This window comes from Notolepis coatsorum (assembly GCF_963971535.1).
Source record: "Notolepis coatsorum genome assembly, chromosome: 16".
Lineage (NCBI taxonomy): Eukaryota > Metazoa > Chordata > Actinopteri > Aulopiformes > Paralepididae > Notolepis > Notolepis coatsorum.
In genome coordinates this window covers 42,176,771-42,196,778 of record NC_140180.1, presented here as the reverse complement: position 1 = coordinate 42,196,778, position 20,008 = coordinate 42,176,771, and the positions used below count along the sequence as shown (strand labels likewise).

The window sequence follows — 20,008 nt, the reverse complement described above, 5'->3', positions numbered from 1 at the left end:
ATAGCACACATGTGCTTGTGATGTCACTGGTTTAAACGGCTCAGACACTCGTCCTCCACACTTATCATCCCAATCACTCTCCAAAGGATGTCCTCTGTATACGATCAAATGAAGCCAAAATGCCTACTTTGCAATCACTTTATTAAAAAACAGATTGGTCCGCAGACCTTCATCAAGGAAGCAATTGCCAAGTAAGAAGACGGCGTGCAGGAGTAGCCTTTTCTGTAACCTAGTCTTTGGATATTTTCTCCTCCGCACAAGTCAATAAGAAGCTTGATGTGTGCAGGAGGCTTTACAGTCCAGATCAGATATAGAATAATGAATAGATGGTGATAAGCACCCTTTCCTCTGGGCTGAGAGATGTGCGGTGCTGGCAGTTTAATAAAACTATGGCTTGAAAATAAACTGGTTTCATTGTTGGAACAAGTCATCTTAAGACAACGTCATGAGGTGATCTTTACATTCATGTACTATAGCGAGGCTATCCTTCTATGAGAAGTGATTCTCCTTACCATTCTGTAGCCTATGGATGAAGACGGTGTCAGGGAGTGTAGGCTTATCACTACTTGATGACATCACCCACAACCGAAAACGTAACAAAGTAGCCTAACGCTACAAAATGACAATGTAAACTGCTCAAGGAAAATCAAAAGGAGGAGACAAAACCAGTTGTCAGATAGGGCTTCGAGTCGGTGGCTTGTTGAGAGACTGAGACGGACATGCAGGGAGCGAAATTAACTTTTTGACTCACCGGCGGGTAGATGGGAAGAGTCTACCCGCCAAGCATATTTCTTACCTGCCAAAATTCTTTTGATTAAAAATATATATATATATATTTTATATAAAAATTTTTTTTTTAAATAAAATATATATTATATAATCATACTTGTAGTTGTATTATCTGCGAGACATCGCCACCACGCAATAAGTCAAAATGCTTGCTATCTGCAAACAGCTCCACTGTCTGTGTGTATACTTGAGTAGCCTCCAGCTCCAGCAAGGATTCTCCGGCCCTGCAGCTAGACCCTATATGCTGCTAGACCCTACATTCAGCATGCAAGGATTCTCCGGCGATGCAGCTGGACCTATTTATAACGTTACCGTTCTTTTGTCAAATCACATTCAACATGCCCTCAGCTAGAATACGCATTCAATCAATGTTATAAGACATTGATATCAGGAGCTATCTGTAGCTACTGCTAGCCCGGTAGATAACGTTAAGACAATTTAGTTTACTGGGACAGATGGATCAACGTGAGCTAGCTAAGCTAGCTAACGAGGGAACGGAGGTATTATGCACTCGAGTAGACTATTGCTGGAGCATTTGTTGATATCAGCAGCTATCAGTAGCTAGCCAGCTAGATACCGTTAGACAATGCCTCGTCATGTATTAAACTAAAAGTGAATAGTTGACTGGGTCATTGTTTAAACAGTAACGTTAGCTCTTGGAGGTCCGATATAGACTAGAGCAGATGGAAGTAAACAAGCCAAATGATAGCTTCCGATTGGTCATTTGCTTTTTTTCTCATGAAACCAGTCACGTCACTCTACTGTGATTGGACCGTTGACTTGAGTGCGATGTGGGACTTGTAGTTTTTTAACGATCTCGCGGCGGAGAAAAAAAAGACGAGCGGCTATAATCTGTACTCGCACAAGAGTATCGTTATGAACATAGATATATAGATATCTATGGTTATGAACTACACGTCTACATGCCACACGGCGGGCAGCCCTCTAAGTGTCATGCGCCAAAGGTAAAAACAGACCGCCCCTGGCGGGCGGCGGGCTTTAGTTTCGGTCCCTGCGGACATGTCATGCAGACGTCATGCAGGTCACCATGGTTTCATTATTTCCTGCTCCGTGTTTTTAACCACAGCATTGATGTGTATGGGAAGTTGAGAACCTCTGTTCTTTACATTATTTTATTTCTATGGCCCAGATTTACAAAATATCCACACAGTCAACAATGCACAGAACCTACTGGCAAACATTACACGTCCTGGTACTCTTCCTCTCCTCATCTCTATCCATCCATCCATCCTACTATAAATCCAGCCTCCCTCCGTGTGCTGCCTGAAGGAAGATGTGATTGAATGCTTGCAGAAGTGGGTCATGCCGCGAACAGAATGGTAAGGAGCAAGAGAAAACCTCAGGCTCAGGCGCAGACCTCAGGCTATGTGTAATATTAGCTTTTGTCATATAAGCCTCTTTTTCCCCTCAGACAGCTGGAAATCCAATCACTGCACATCAGAGGCTATGCTTTCAGCCTCAGAGTGGTGTGGACTTACTGGCAACCAGTGTCTTCAGTCACATTACCAGAATGCTTTAGGCCAGGGCATTTAGCAGATCCACTTATCCATAGCAACCAGTGTGTACCAGTAGAATTAACTAATAACATTTTGAGTAACTAACATTTGAATAAAGAAATCGTGTCTACACACTAGGGCTGAGCCAAACGTTCAGACCTTCGTTCGTTATGTTGGCACTCAAATCTTAATTAATGGGTTCGAAACTCCGCTTTTTTCCCCTCCAATTTTTTGTTTATTAATTTATTTATTTTACACAAAAAATATATATCAGAATGCGATATATATCAGAATATCACAGTACTATGTTGTGTTTACAATAATTTGAAAGTCATGAAAGTCACGCACAAACACAACAGTCTAGTTGAGATGAGGGCTCACAGAGAGGGACTCACTCACACGACTTATTTCAGAATACAACTTTTCCAAGCAGCAGTCAGGCAAGCAGCAGTCAGTGGTAGCAGAGCAGGGTGTCTGCATTCCATCAGCATAAACAACTGATAAGAACTGCAGCAGGAGGTTTGAGTCAGAGCGATGAGGAGAGGTTGCAAGCCGTTGCCATGACAGCGCGTCACATGACAACCAGAAGAGGGGCGGGCCTGTCATTAATGATGATGATGATTATTATAATGAGTGTTTTTCCGCGTATTAGTTAGATTTTAGACACGAAGCTGACGCGAGCGGACGTGGATCAGAGACGTCGATCTCTCTCTCACCCTCGCCGGTGGGGGAGGGGAAATGACACATCATCATTAGCTTCGGCTAACGGGAGAAGGGTTTTGGCTAACGACAAGGCCTTAGCCACCTTTGGACTGAACAGCAGAAGAGACGATAGAATACTAGATTTAGTGTTCCATCAAAGACCTTTTCTTCAAGGACAATACGAAATGGGTAACATCTGAGGCTTTTGTTTATGTAATAAACAACGTTTTCCAAGAAAGGTACTACGCTGTCCAGTGTCGAATACTTATGGAGTTGCATTAAAGGGGAATGACAAAGATTGTACAGCCAGTATGAGAAGACGTCAAAGAAATAAACACAACGCAGAGTCAGCGGATGGAGAGGTGATAACAAAAGCCAAACAGATGAAGAGGTGATACTGGCTGATTGATCGGAATCCAACAGTAGGTACCTTTAAAAGTACCTAATTCGGTACCCATCCCCATCTACGTTATATGCGTAAATGTGAGCCATGACTAGACAGTCCTGAACCAGAAAGATTATTTAGGAGCAAATTCTTTTGAATGATTAAAACCATTGTTCGAACGTTCGTTCGAAAAACCCTGCCAAAGTTTGAATCCCAAAAACAGGCTTTGGGGACAGCTCTAGCACACACAGCTCCTAACGTTACTGCTTATCTAACAGTCCCAAACGTTACTGCTCATCACACACAGTCCCTAATGTTACTGCTCATCACAGTGCCTAACGTTACTGCTTATCTAACGATCCCTAACGTTACTGCTTTTCCAACAGTCCCTAACGTTACTGCTCATCTAACGGTCCCTAACGTTACTGCTTATCCAACGGTCCCTAATGTTACTGCTTATCCAATAGTCCCTAACATTACTGCTCATCACACAGTCCCTAACATTACTGCTCATCACAGTCTCCAACGTTACTGCTCATCACACAGTCCCTAACGTTACTGCTCATCACACAGTACCTAACGTCACACAGTCCCTAACGTTACTGCTCATCACAGTCCCTAACGTTACTGCTCATCACACAGTCCCCAATGTTACTGCTCATCACAGTCCCTAATGTCACAGTCCCTAACGTTACTGCTCATCACACAGTCCCTAACCTTAATGCTCACAGTCCCTAACGTTACCGCTCATCACAGTCCCTAACCTTACTGCTCACAGTCCCTAACGTTACTGCTCATCACACAGTCCCTAACCTTAATGCTCACACAGTCCCTAACGTTACCGCTCATCACAGTCCCTAACCTTACTGCTCATCACACAGTCCCTAACGTTACTGCTCATCACAGTCCCTAACCTTACTGCTCATCACAGTCCCTAACGTTACTGCTCATCACAGTCCCTAACCTTACTGCTCATCACAGTCCCTAACGTTACCGCTCATCACAGTCCCTAACCTTACTGCTCATCACAGTCCCTAACGTTACTGCTCATCACACAGTCCCTAACCTTACTGCTCATCACAGTCCCTAACGTTACTGCTCATCACACAGTCCCTAACGTTACTGCTCATCACACAGTCCCTAACGTTACTGCTCATCACAGTCCCTAATGTTACTGCTCATCACAGTCCCTAATGTTACTGCTCATCACAGTCCCTAATGTTACTGCCCACCTCCAATGTACAGCCCTCACCCAACCCACCCAACCCCACCCCACCCAACCAACCTCCTCCAATGTACAGTTTCTATGCCAAATGTATATACACTCCTTTTCTGGACACTTTTGTATCACAAACAGTACTGTATTTGCAAATCTGATATGTCATAAATGTATAGATGTAGCAGTACTGTCTATCTGTATGTCATGTATGTCATATATGTTATGATGAATTGAAAATGGGGGACCCTGATGTAAACAAGTCGAAAGTCTTTCTCTGGTCTGCATCCCCTTAACAATTGTATGTATTGAGCTGTACTGTACTGTACCCATTCTGCAATCTGTTAATAAACTTTTCAATCAATCAATCAATCAACAGTCCCTAACCTTACTGCTCATCAGTCCCTAAAGTTACTGCTTATCACACAGTCCCTAAAGTTACTGCTTATCACAGTCCCTAATGTTACTGCTCATCACAGTTCCTAACGTTACTGCTCATCACACAGTCCCTAACGTAGCTCTGCGTGGGCCTGATGATATTAGAATAAAGCATGGTGACATCAGCAGCGGCATATTATCCTCATGAAATGTGTTAAAAGAACTGAATAACTAAAGTGTGTTCATGAATTGAGATGGATGGTGAAAAGTGCAAACTCTCATTGTCATCATAGAACAATACTTTGCTACACAATAACTTTTCAGGAACTGGAAAAGCGGTCGATTTCAATTAATACAAATGTATTTTTCAAAAAGATGCACAAGATTTTGAGTGGGTTTTCTGGGTGCCGAGGTTACATAAGGATCATAGCCAATGACCAATAGTCGAATAGTTAATTGAATCATGATTAATTTACGTTTCTCCACAGTCATGCAGAAGGACTTCTTAAAAAGTTGTGTTCAGAGATAAACAATAATCCTCTTGAAAATAATGCATACTGCATGAAAACATGCATAATAATGACCAAACCAGCCGATTACATGACTAATGACTAAGAGTGGTAAGACCTACAAAATTCACCAGTGTGTGTGTGTGTGTGTGTGTGTGCCTCTTACCAGTCTTCAGGTTTAACAGCTTCAGGGTCGCTGGTGTATTCTGGTTCATCATCTAGCCAGCCGTCAGGCTTCACAGCATCTTCATCTGAGACCTGAGCTGGAGCATCCTCATCCCTGGAGGAACACATACATTTACATTTACATTTACATTTAGCTGACGCTTTTATCCAAAGCGACTTACAAGTTCTGTACGACAAGCCATCAGGAAGGGCACAACTCTATCAGCTGAGCAACAATGTTCATCAAAGTGTTGAGTGCTACAGTGTAGGTTAGTTTATTAGGACAAGTGCATGACAGTACGGTTAGTTAGGGTTAGATTTTTTTTTTTTTTAATTCAGATAATGTACCGAGCAGTCACAACACACACCAGTCAGAACATAGAAATCAGAGTCAAAACACACAAACTAGTTCAATGGTGGGATAAAGCGTTGTCAGTCTGCAGTTAATAGATTTTTAATATATATAATTTTTTTTATTTGAAGCACTTCTATGAATGGCAATGTCATGCACACATCCACTCACTGTAAGCCGCTCTGCCCCTAGTGGCGACTCAGTTATTGCACTTTGTGTAAGACAAGTTCACTTCGCATCTATAAGACTGTGTCCTTGTTCTTGCAATAACATGCGTGTACACCCTCGCTCAACACACACACCCCTCCCGTATCAAGAAGACAGGCACATCATTCACTGGGTAAGAGATGTAGACATACTGTACACACTGGGAAACACACCTAGTCTAAAACACACACACACACCCCTAGTCTAACACACACACACACATCCAGCCAGCCAGACTGACCAGTCCTCAGGTTTGACAGCATCTGGGTCTTGGATCTTTGGCCTCTCGTCCCAATCTTCAGGCTTCTGGTCCTCAGGGTCCTCGATCTCAGCGAGGGGATTGACTTGGGGGGTCACGTCTGTCAGCAGGTTACCACTGTTCACCACCGTCTGGTCCACCAACATCTCAAAGCTGTTGTCTGGGTTCAACACTAGGGGCCGGCGAGAAGAGAGAAGGTTACTTTTTCCCAAAGAAGGTACAAAAGGAAAGCTAGAAATCATGAGCCTAGGGGATGTTTACAGCTCTGAGTGTGGTTTGGAAGTGCATGACTGTACATGTCCAATTCCATGATATTTAAATTCAATAATTCATATTTAGATTGCTTCCCCCTTGTGTGTCTGCGTCTCTCATCCAGTGTAACCAGGTGGGTCTCGTCTCGCTGATGCATTAGGTGATGTTTGTGTATCTTAGCATATACAGGTGTGAACAGGGGCATATAGGTGAAAAGTGGAACTGATAAGTGCCTGAAGGTGCCTGGGTACGAGTCACAGATGGGGGGAGCATAGACACCATGTGCACAGGGCCCAGAATGTCTTGCTACACTTTTCTTGCTTGTGCATCTTACCTGGTATATAAAAAGGTATGAGGTATGTGCGTCTTACCCAGGGGTATGTGTATCTTACCTGGTATATAAAAGGTATGAGGTATGTATATCTTACCAAGGATAGGTGCATCTTACCTGGTACATAAAGCAAAGGTATGAGCCTATGAGGTATGCGTGTCTTACCCAGGGTATACAGGTGAGTCTTCTTGTCGGTGTAGTAGGTGCGGAGGTCGGCATCAGGTTTCTTGGCGTGTTTCTCTTCATACTCGCCAGTCTTGGGGTTCTTGTGGCGGAAGATGAAGTGGAGCTTGTAGTCCTCGCCGCACTTGTCTGGTCCAAACATGATGGTGTAGGGGGTCTTGTCCACAAACTGGTCCTGGGAACGACCGTAGAGATTGTCATTAGGAATCAGAGGTTGTACGATAATCTATTCATTATCCATTTTGAAATGTTTACATAGGCCTATGACTAAGATGTAATTTCAGACAATTGTCACAGCGAAGGGAAGCGTTCGTAGGGATGTCCGATATTATCGGTCGATATCGGCATTAAAATGCGATATCGGAAAATATCGGTATCGGTTTTCAAATTCAAGTGAAATTTGTTTCAAAAAAAAATTCTATAACCTTTATTTACCCAGGCAAGCAAGTAAGAACAAATTCTGGGGAGCTCCAGTAGCTCACCGCGTACCTCGAGCGCTATTTCGGCGCCGGGGACAATCGTGCTCGTCACGGATCTGGGGTTAGCGAGTTCGATTCCCGGACTGCAGCCGTATCTTTCTCAGAGTGTCTTCCCCCCATCTGTACCCATTCAAACCTGTTTCTGTCGGTCATTCTTGACCAGAGAAAATGCGATAAACGCAAAAAAGAGCCAGCGGAATGGCCAAAGTAAAAAAAAAAAAAAAAAGAACAAATTCTGATTTAATTTATTGTCAAAAGTATGCATAATGTTGTGTTAATTCCACAACAAGAGATATGTAATGTTAATTACCTGAAATTATTCCATTTTTTGGGGGGGGAAACCCTGGATATATCGGTATTGGTTGATATCGGTATCAGAAATTAAGAGTTGGACAATATCGGTATAGGTTATATAAAAAAAAAAAAAAAAAGCCAATATCGAGCATCCCTAGTTTTGAAGAAAGCTTGTTAGCATTCCTTATATAAACAAATAGATTGCTACCAGGTATCTACAGTTATCAACGAGGAATGCTAACAAACGAGATGTTTTTAGGGTAGCTGATGGACTACTGTAGAAACTTAACCCTGCACTATCATTCAGATTCAGATTATTTTAGTGTCACAGCTTTTTTAAATATACATACATTCAGAAAAATGTGAGAAACTCACTTTTCCCAGCTCCTCAATCTCAGTAGATTTATGAACAACAATGCACAACGATCTATACAAACTATAATTTTTATTTATTTAAATAGATACATTTTTTATTATTATATTATAATAAATATTACATGCGTGTGGTGCTCAACATCAACAGGGATGAGCATGTCACTAATGCAAACTTGTATGGGGGGGTGCTAAAGGTGAGCGATAAAGTGGCAGTCAGGAGAATGAGGCTGGCAGGTCACTGCCAGAGACACCATGAGATGCCAACCAGCAAACTTGTGCTGTGGGAACCAACACACGGGCATCGATCACGAGGACGTCCCACGTTAACCTACGTGGATGTACTCAGGAGAGATGCGGGAACAGAAAGCACCGGCGAGCTAGCCAGATGCATGGAGGATCGGGATGACTGGAAGCACCGATGGAGGGCCCGTCCGAGGACGACCTAGATAGATATTCCAGCAGCAGTGTGTGTGTGTAATAAGCAGGGCTGACCTTCGAAGCTTTTTTTGGCAATCGAAGCTTCGGGGCCGAGCTTCGATTTTAATTCGAAGCTTCGAAAAAAAATAAAAAATCTTATGTTGTGGGACTTGTACAGCACTTTCATAAACTGTTGTTTTTAAATGTGCTCTATAAATAAAGTGGGTTGGATTAATTAATTAAGTAGCCCCTTTCGTGACTGAGCCAACAAGGTTTCACTCGGCTGTGATTTAATTCAAGGTGGATCGCTGTTGTCGTTTGAACAACTTCAGATTTCATGGGAACTACCAATCCCCCCAAATCAAGAATGTTTAAGATGAATGAAGTAAGATTTTGATTATTTGAAATATGGCCTGTGTAGACTAAACTATGCACAGAATTATGTCAGTCTACAAGGTCCGGCAATGTAGACCTTGTAGACTCCACTACAGACCAATTATCAGTGAATGTTCATGCATTTTTAAGAAGGGCAACTTCCACAAAAAAACAAAGAACTCACCAAAACATCTCAGTAGCACCTTATCTAAATTTTATTTCCTATTTTGTTTATTCATCCCAGTATCTTTCTTTCTTATGTGTGGAATTCTACAAGGCATGTAGGTGTATATGTATTTGAGGATGATATCCTTCAAACAGGCAATAGTGATGATATAATTTGGGCAGTGCTGAGCTGGGTTACTTTCCTCCAGTGTATTTGTCCCCCGGCCCCACCCAATGGCCCCGCGCACGCGCACACACATTTACATTTAGTCATTTAGCTGACGCTTTTATCCAAAGCGACTTACAAGTTCTGTACGACAAGACAGCAAGAAGGGTACAACTCTATCAGCTGAGTAACAATGTTTATCAAAGTGTTGCGTGTTACAGTGTAGGTTAGTTTATTAGGAAAAGTGCATGACAGTAAGGTTAGTCACGGTTAGATTTTTTTTATCATTTCAGATAATGGTTGAAGAAGTGAGTCTTTAGTCGACGGCGAAAGATTGGACGGGATTAGGCTGTCCTAACTGGGATGGGTAGTTCTCAAACACACACACAAATCGAAGTAAAAAAAAATATATATATATATATTTTTTTTAAACTTCGATTTTTTTTTTTAATGTTCGAAGCTTGTGCCATCGAACGAAGCTTCGAAGCTTCAAAGTATTTAAGACAGCCCTAGTAATAAGTGTGCTTGTGTCACATAACGTGCTATTGTGCGTTATGCTCATGTGATAATTCAGAGTCTATCCGTCAGTAGTCCATGATTGTGTTTGCCCGGTGGAAGTAGCTGTTCAGTGTTCTCTTGGATGTGGACCTGAGACTGCGGTACCGTCTGCCAGATGGCAAGTTTGTGGTTTGGGTGGCTGGGGTCTTTCAGGATCCTGTGTGCCTTGCTCATGCACCGCTCGGTAGGGTTGGGTACCAAACTCGGTACTTTTAAGGGTGCAGACCGAATTACATCGGTACTACAGATTCATCACACTAGATCAATCGGTACCAAATTTGGGTACCTTTACATGTTTAGTATAGAGTGTAATATACTAGACAAGACTAGAGGGAGCCTTTTCCAAATATATTACTGTCCCGTATCTTGGGTCTTTGGAAAGACCAGACGAGGTCAGAGGAGTCTCATAACATTTACTGAGGATGGCCAGATAATGTTGATATTTAAACATTTAAAAACAAAATACATGGTCATGCAATTTATTTTGTGTAGTGTGTTACAACAATAAATAATCAAATGTTCTTTGAGAAGTTTGGATTTTTTTTTTACAACTGAATACACTTTTTTGTTATTACAAAGAGAGTTAAAGGGGATGAAGCATAGCGATAAACACATAGTCATAGCATCAAATTAGTATTTAGATAAACCACAGAAGAAGAAAAAAATCACGTTATAAAAATAAGGCGTTTCTAAGAAAAAACTATTTGTAATGTCAATTTATGTAGCATTTATGAACATGTGCCCCGCCATTTTGTTGCTGACGTCACAGTGTTGGTTTGGTGTATACACTGCTGATTAGCTGCATAGTAAACATGGACTGTCGGGTCAGTCAAATGTTGCCTACCAAACAACGGGACCGCGGTGGTTCTTTTTGTATTGCTCCTGGCTGTTCAAACTAATTTTACCGTGTGAAAGAGAGAGGAAAGTTGGTTAATTTCCACAAACTACCAGTGGAAAAAACAGTGTTGTTGGCACGTTGGCTCAGGCTGGCTGCACTCAGGCGGCGCGATCAGCCTGTTGGACAGGGAATGAAGATCTCCAGCGAACACTGCATTGCCTCGGATTATGTTGTTGGGGGTGGGAGGTTTGTCCAGAAGACCACTAATCAGCTGAAGCCTGATGCGGTTCCCTCAGTCTTCGACAGACAGACCGGTGCAGGCAGTTCAGCGTCGGGAGAATTTAGCCTGCTGGCTACCTAGCGCCAGGTACCAGCGTTAGCTCCCGGAGCGATGGCTAGCTAAGCCAGGTACCAGCGTTAGCTCCCGGAGCGATGGCTAGTTAGTTAGCACCAGCCGGGTACCAGCGTTAGCTCCCGGAGCGATGGCTAGCTAAGCCAGGTACCAGCGTTAGCTCACGGAGCGATGGCTAGTTAGTTAGCACCAGCCGGGTACCAGCGTTAGCTCCCGGAGCGATGGCTAGCTAAGCCAGGTACCAGCGTTAGCTCCCGGAGCGATGGCTAGTTAACGCTGGTACCTGGCTTAGCTAGCCATCGCTCCGGGAGCTAACGCTGGTACCCGGCTGGTGCTAACTAACTAGCCATCGCTCCGGGAGCTAACGCTGGTACCTGGCTTAGCTAGCCATCGCTCTGGGAGCTAACGCTGGTACCCGGCTGGTGCTAACTAACTAGCCATCGCTAACTAGCTAGCCACTGTTTTTTCCACTGGTAGTTTGTGGAAATTAACCAACTTTCCTCTCTCTTTCACACGGTAAAATTAGTTTGAACAGCCAGGAGCAATACAAAAAGAACCACCGCGGTCCCGTTGTTTGGTAGGCAACATTTGCCTGACCCGACAGTCCATGTTTACTATGCAGCTAATCAGCAGTGTATACACCAAACCAACACCGTGACGTCAGCAACAAAATGGCGCCGCCCATGGCGAAAACAGGGAAATTATATTTGATTTTTCAGACAAATAAGCAGGATTTCACATTTTATTATAGGACCCCGTCTTACACAAGGTACACAACAAACAAACTAGGATCACATTGTTAACCACTTCATCTCCCCTTTAAGTACAGAAAAAAGGTACCGTTGGGTACCAATACCACAATTCCAGACTGGTACAAGTACCAGTATCTGTTCAAATGTGAACGGTACCCAACTCTACCGCTCTGTGAATATAAGTCCCAGAATATAGGAATATAGGACCCATGAGGACGCAGTGAAACTGTCTATGAATACAAATGTCAATGTAATCTCCTACAATATTGAATTATGATGTTGGGAATTAGTGGAACATGTATTTGTGTGTGTGTGTGTGTGTGTGTGTGTGTGTGTTCTTACCAGGTCGAGGTCAGCGGTCTGGGTGAGCAGTTTGATATAGGCACCGCCACAGTCAATTCCTGTCTGGAAGTTCACTTCATACCTAGAGAGAGAAACACAGATTGAGACACAAACGGACTTGAGGTAGCTAGCTGAAGAAAATTGAATCATAAAAATCCTGAAATACATATTTTATCAACATCCTCATACAAAGCAGTGATGGGCAGAAATAACTCTTGAAGAACAGACCAATATGTTTTTGTAATTATGTACCAGAGGTTCTGTCATATGAGCATTTAGTTAAAAGAAGTTTTGAATTCTTAAGACAGTCTTCTCATCTCTAGGGTTGACTGGCACAACAATACAAACAAATAGTGTTACTTTGAGTGGGTGGTTACAGAATGCAAAAGTATCTTTCACAAAGGCAAGATTAAAACCAGTTGTTGATGTTAAAGTTAAATGTAATGTTAGACAGTAACAAAGGTCTTCACTAAGGTTTTGAACAGGGCTGCCCACAATAGATTTAGACAACCACAACCGTATTTGTGGCCCTCCAAAAGGTTCCAGAGGCAGATAACACACTTTCTATTAGGTCTATTTCTATGAAACGTGATTATATTTAAAAAGTAATTTTCATATACATTTATTTTTTAATAAATGGCTAGTCATAAGTTAGAAATTATGTATAAAGAAAACACCCTTATTTATTTGTAAACTTTTTTTTTTTTTTTTAGATAATTTTTTTAGCATTGTTTTGCGAGAGTCGAACCCGGGACGGCAGAGTTGCACTGAAGTGCGTTACGTGGGGCACCACCCTGGCAACCCTATTTGTTACATTTCCAAATGTTAAATGCTAAATGTGATGTCAGGTTGAGTCCCTCCGTATGAAAAGTGTGTAGGCTTGGCCTAGAGGAACTTACTGAAGGATGAGGGGCTGGGTGTCAAAGATGAAGGGTCTGAGGAGCTGGGCAGAGATGGCATGGTGTTTGGCCCGTGACTTGAGGACCAGACCTTTGTCTCCTGGTAGCTTGGTCTCCCTCATCTCCTCCACAGCCCATTTTCCTGGAGAGGGACAATAACACACTTGACTATGGGGGCTTCTGTCGTCATTTGACCATCCTATTTCCACAAACACCATGATTATTATAGGGCAAGAACCACCCTTTTGAGCAAATAAACGTACAATTTTCTCCAAGTCCTAAAATATCAGTTAATATGTTTCTTAGGGTTTTGTCATTCAACATGTGCGTTTGATCTTGGTGTTCGGGGAGATTAGAGGAAAGTCGACCACACTTTACTGTCAAATGCTTGAGAAGTCAGTGACAAACAAACTGATTTAGGCATTTTCTGAACATTTTATCGATATACACAAACAATTGAAATACACTTATGCACTCTTCTCAGACAGTCAGCAAAATTATAATGGAATTGCCGTACTTTTCGGACTATAAGCCGCGGCTTTCCCCCCCATTTTTCGACCCTGCGGTTTATATAACGGTGCGGCTAATCTATGGATTTTTACAGCTAACTGGACGCACTCCCTCAGCTCTGTGACCGTCAGATCAGACTCCTAAATCTGCTGCAGCAGTGCACGCCTTGCCCCTCCTCCTCCCCCTCACATAACCACGTCAACAAACCATTAGGGCAATTGTCTAGTGTATGAGCAGCTCAGGGCTCCTCTTTCAACATAACTGAAGCATTAAACAAAATGACCCAGTCAACGAACTATTCACTTTAGTTTATTTATACATGAGGCGTTGTCTAATGTTATCTAGCTACTGATACCTCCTGATATCAACGTCTGATATCATCAGTTTGGCACTCGATTTCGCAGGTGCTGGCTAACTGGCTATCGTTATGAGAGCTAACGTTGGTACCTATATGTACCTGGCGCTGCTAACTGGCTATCGTTATGAGAGCTAACGTTGCTACCTATATGTACCCGGCACTGCTAACCGTCTATCGTTATGAGAGCTAACGTTGCTACCTATATGTACCCGGCGCTGCTAACTGGCTATCGTTATGAGAGCTAACGTTGCTACCTACTGTACCCGGCGCTGCTAACTGGCTATCGTTATGCGAGCTAACGTTGCTACCTATATGTACCCGGCGCTGCTAACTGGCTATAGTTATGAGAGCTAACGTTGCTACCTATATGTACCCGGCGCTGCTAACTGGCTATCGTTATGAGAGCTAACGTTGCTACCTACTGTACCCGGCGCTGGCTAACTGGCTATCGTTCCTGTTTAAACAAATGTTAATAAATGGGAGCTTTCTCAAACAGCCATCTCTTTCCCGACAATCCCCTCTGTGCACGAACCCTTACATATGGTAATTAAAACACCTGCGGCTTATAGTCCAGTGCAGCGTATATATGTAAACATCATTAAATTGAGCTGCTGCGGCTTATAGTGCGAAAAGTACGGTATTTTTGATAATTGGTGGTAAAAAATAAATAAAAAAAGATTGTGTCAGTTCACTCATCTAAATATTTTTAAATGACACACGCAGTAGGCCATCACTGAAAAATGTTAGGACATTTTCTGTTGCTTGCTGTGTATTGAACCCCCTGCCCTACCATCATATTTGGAGATCTCCTCATCGGTGTCTTCCTTCTTGGCCTTGGACAGCACCCAGCTGGGAAGAAAAGAAAACACTTCAGTTGGACTCGGATCTCCTATTTGGGTCACGGCGTGATAACGTTTTAGAACCACACATTCAAGTTCAAGGGGCGGGGTTAGGGCTGTGTTTTTTTTTTTTTGCTTGACAATCCCATTTTAGTGCAATAGAATGATTGGAATGATGAGAACAGACGGAAAACCTTCTGTTGGGGACATAATTAATAGTTCATAATAGTCAAGCTGCGGTCAGTGTGTGTTAAAGAGGCTCTATGAAATTTGTTGTACATGGTTTCATGTACAATTGGGCAGTTTGTGATGCACAAATAAAATGTAAATTCTGTGAATAAATACACAATTCCTGTAATCAAACATTGAAATGTCATCCATCACAGTGCTTCTTGCAGCTTTTGAGTGCATGGACTCCTCGATTACTTGCCTTTATGAGGAACATGAGAAGGAGTAACGTTACTGCAAAAAGCTTGTTACAGCTAGCTAAACAGCGTCTAAAAGATAACAGTGGTTCATGTTTGTGTATTTCCAAATTGTGCCCAACAACCGGTCACCCACTTAGTGTAGCATTCATAGCCTATTGATATGGATATGCTGAAGTTGTGGCTAGCTAATAGAATATTCTAGAGCTGGGCCGTTAACAGCGTTAACGCGATAATATAATTGACGCAGTTAATCTAAAAATACCTTTATTTACCCAGGGTAGGTTCGCTGAGCACAGATGCTCTTTTTCAGGAACGCCCAGCTTCACATTCAAACAGTTCCATTCACACCTGGGAGCTGCCCAGTACAACCACAGTTGACACCATTGGCCACTGAGCAACTCCACTGGAGCAGTTGATTTGCATTGGCAGGGTTTGGCCCCGTCTGGCACCCAACGGGAAAAATATTATAGGCACTATAAGTAGACACTGTTGCATAAAACAAGCTGGTCTGCCTGAGTGACTGGTGGAAGAAGGAGAAATAGAGATTGGACTGATCGAGTCAAGCCATGTCACATACCGTAGTTCAAGTTTGAAATGCTTCTTTCTGTTTTTCTCCTGAGAGTGTGCTAGATACTGTACTGTAGGGGTGGACGGTATGGTCTAAAATTTATATCACGGTATAATTTGAAGCATAGACGGTAACGGTATATATCACGGTATCATCGTTTTTGATAAAAATTTTTTTTTATTTTATATAATTTTTTTTTTTTTTTATAAAATATATATATTATATAATTAGACTTGTACTTGTATTATCTGCGAGACATCGCCACCACGCAACAAGCTCCACTGTCTGTGTGTACTCTAGTAGCCTCCAGCTACGGCCAGGTTTCCCCGGAGCTGCACCTGGACCTATACTCAGTAGCCTCGAGCAGAGCTACGGCCAGGATTCTCCGGCGCTGCACCTGGACCCTATTATATTGGAATAACGTTAGCAAGCCCTCAGCTCGAATACGCATCGAATCAGTGTTATAAGACATTGATATCAGGAGCTATCCGGCTAAGCCGGATATATAACGTTAATACAACGCCTCAGTGAATTATTTAGTTCAATGGGACATTTCGTTTTGAACGGTGAACTAACTCGCGTTAACGTGAGCTAACGGCTAACAGGTAGCACACACACGTCTCTCTCTACTAGACTTTGTGGAGCGTTTGTTGATGTCAGGAGCTATCGGTAGCTGGCCGACTAGATACCGTTCGGTTAGACAATGCCTCATCATGTATTAAACTAAAAGTGAATAGTTGACTGGGTCATTTTGTAACGGTAGCTAAGCTAACGTTAGCTCAGGGAGACGCCGCCGACAGCTGAGCTCCCGTGTCCCGTCCCACTAGACTACTAGATCCGTGTTTACATGCGTGCGGTAGGGGCTGGCACGCCCACTGCGCGAAGCCTCCTAAATAACTTTTTCCAGTTCGCACATATCTATTATCTATGACTAATTCTATCTATTTTTAGGGGCAAATGCGAGTGAAATAGTCGCGCTGTGGTTACATGACGTCATTGGTATTTTAGAGCTGCACTACCGGTTTAGACGGTATAGTCAAAATCCATACCGTAGAGCAAATTCATACCGTTTATACCGTATACCGTTTATACCGTCCACCCCTACTGTACTGTACTGGTAATATTATTTATTTGTGTTAACTTCTGAATAAAACAACTTATTAAACACAAGTACATCTTATTGAACATTATTTTGATATTTCATTACCAATTATCATAGCAAAACAGCTTTTTCAAACAGTCTGTAATGCATTTTGGAAACGGGAGATGGGCTCATGGTGTAATGGGCCACCTGGCCTGAGAAACATAAGGAGGAAAGAAAAAGTAAGGACTTACTTCTGGTCATTATTTGGGTAGAACACATATTTTGAATGCCTTCGGCAGATTTTTTATTTTATTTTTAGCCATTTTAATCTAGATTAAATCCAGGATTGCAGATAGATTAATCTAGATTAAAAAAATTAATCTATGCCCACCTCTAATTCTAATATATATATATTCTTTTTTTATCAAATAGTTAACCACTTAACTGGCAACGGCCCGGGCCCTTTTAAGGACGATTTGCCCACCGGTGGAACGCGGCACTTTGCGAGCCTCTAGAATAATATATTCTTTATACAACACATTATATATCGAAGTAAAGCCCTATTTGTTGCCGTTCGAATGCTACCTCACTCGACAAAATCCGTTCAGGGGTTCTCGAGTTGCATACCGATATGTCAGGCGTGCGACTTTGTACACGCAAGTGTCAGATTACCAACCCCGACTCCAGAGGCTCTGGAACTGTCAATCATTCGCCGATTGCGAGGATTATTGGACAGGGTTGTAGCCAATGATTGTAGCCTTCCAATGACACCCCACGTGGGGGTGTGCAAATCAGGGATCTAGGTGAAAAGTGACGAGCGAAAACCATAAGTAAAAGATGCATTGCAGTCAATAAAGAAACTTGAACTTGAAACTTGATTACTGGAGAACTTTTTTTATTTATTTATTTTACACAGTTTACCAAAATCGCTCTAAATCACCCAATTTGCCATTTCTGAACGGATTTATATTAAATATTTTTGGATATTGCAACTACTACAGAAAAACATGAGTACAAAGTACAACTCTATTTCATTAGCACTAAGATTTTTCTTTATTGTGGAAGAAACATCAGAAAGTTATCTTTCAAAAGAGACCAAGCTTATCATGTGCTACAAGTATAAAGATACGCTTTGCAAAAAAAGTATGGAGTCCTCAAAAACTAAAACGGCCACTTTTCTCTGTGCCTGTTAACTCAATCAGCACCAGACCCGAGGATAGTCGGGTTATCTCGCCGACCCGACCGCTCAGCGCCAGACCCGAGTATAGTCGGGTTTTCATCGTTATTTCTTTTATTCGATATTTCCATTTATTACAGGCACACAGAATCGGGGTTAACATGGGGAATCATCCTGAGAATGCCAAAGTGCAATACCGGCCGCATCCTCCCAGGTGGCAGTACCCTTTGAAACATTATCTTGGCCTGTGCAACAATCAAATGTCTCCGGGCGCACTTTTGTCAGGTGAGTCGAGCGGGTATCTCGATCGCATTGAGAAGTGTCAAATGCCACTGATGCATCTGTTGTGGTGGATTATGTTGGCGACACGATGGACACCAGTACTTGAACTCGCGATCAGACAATTGGAATATTCTTTTTGGGGTACCTCCTAGTGAAGGTAAGGACTAAATTATATCAATCCTGCTTTGATCCAACCATGAATTCACCTTGATCGCAACGTGTGCGCAACGTTACTCCACAACGTATGCCGTTGGTGACGATCAAAGAATCAAAAAACGACCCCCGCCCCCCCCTTTCATGCATTCATGATGAAACATAATACCTATTATATACATTTGATTTGGAAATACTTATATTCACCACTGTATAAGACGTGAACTTATTGATGAACATTTTTATTCTTTTTCACATATTGAACGATAGTTGATGTCAAATGGGCTATAGTATTGTATTTGTATCCATAGCTATAATATAGAATATATATATATAGCCCAGCAAACACCGCCACTTATTCCTATCTTTTAGAGCATTGGCGTGGTAGGAACTAAGATGCTCTAGGCCTCTGGCGCTGAATGAGTTAAGAGGTTAATGCAAATATAGTTAGTCTTAAAAAATATATATTTTCCTTTGTTTATACAGGCAATTTATGAAAAAGCATGATCATGTACTGCTTGCTGTACCAGTAGGCTACTGAAATGTATTACCGTTACCGAATAGAATCATGTAGTAAAGCCCATAACGAAATACTGTAGTAAAGTCCATAACCAAATAGAATAATGTAGTGAAGTCCATAACCAAATAGAATAATGTAGTAAAGTCCATAACCAAATAGGATAATGTAGTGGGCTACAGACAGCCTGATCACCACCACATCCACAGCTTTAGATGATTTCCCCCAAAGGAATGTGATGCCCAAGTTCAGCTCAAGAAAATAACCACAGAAATGTAAATGCTGCAGTCAATTTGTGAAAGCCTTATGTGCAGCGGCAATATTAAACACAACATGGTCCATAACATGGAATTAATGTGTTAAAATGTGTGCTCACCTGTCTAGTGTTCCACGATCAAAGGACTCGGCAAAGAAGTGTTCGCCCATGGGCTCTGGTGCTTTATAGTTGACCTGGACAGATTGAGAGGAGAAACCGTAAATACCTGACATTTATCCATCCACAGTCATCCATCTACTGTATATAGACATCAGTTAAGTAAATCTGCGTGTTATATATGGCCATGGGACTATGCTTTTTCTTTATGCTGAAGTCAATGAGATTTATGTTGAAATCAAATGTATTTATCATTTATGTAGCAATTTGCCCCACCATCATGTAGGGAGACAGGCTCCAGATAGCAGGTGTTTAATAAAGCCAGACCGGCATCCTGGTGGCTCACCACACAATGGGGGCGCATACCATGTAATGGCCAACATCCTGGGTTCAAATCAGGGTTCGACCTTTCATTGCATGTCATCCCCCTTCTCTCTACCACCCATTTCCTGTCACTCACTG

General features: G+C 42.3%; 1 protein-coding gene across 1 annotated transcript in view; it reads right to left on the bottom strand.

The window, feature by feature from the left end:
* Window positions 1–20,008, bottom strand: part of canx (calnexin) — a 52,125-nt gene that overhangs the window by 14,611 nt on the left and 17,506 nt on the right. Inside the window, exons 3-9 of the mRNA XM_084332298.1 lie at window positions 19,550–19,623; window positions 14,916–14,974; window positions 13,258–13,399; window positions 12,359–12,440; window positions 7,228–7,420; window positions 6,462–6,651; window positions 5,663–5,776 (exon numbers count right to left, since the gene is read on the bottom strand). Coding sequence (XP_084188424.1) covers window positions 5,663–5,776; window positions 6,462–6,651; window positions 7,228–7,420; window positions 12,359–12,440; window positions 13,258–13,399; window positions 14,916–14,974; window positions 19,550–19,623 — 854 coding nt within the window. The remainder of the gene's footprint in view (window positions 1–5,662; window positions 5,777–6,461; window positions 6,652–7,227; window positions 7,421–12,358; window positions 12,441–13,257; window positions 13,400–14,915; window positions 14,975–19,549; window positions 19,624–20,008) is intronic.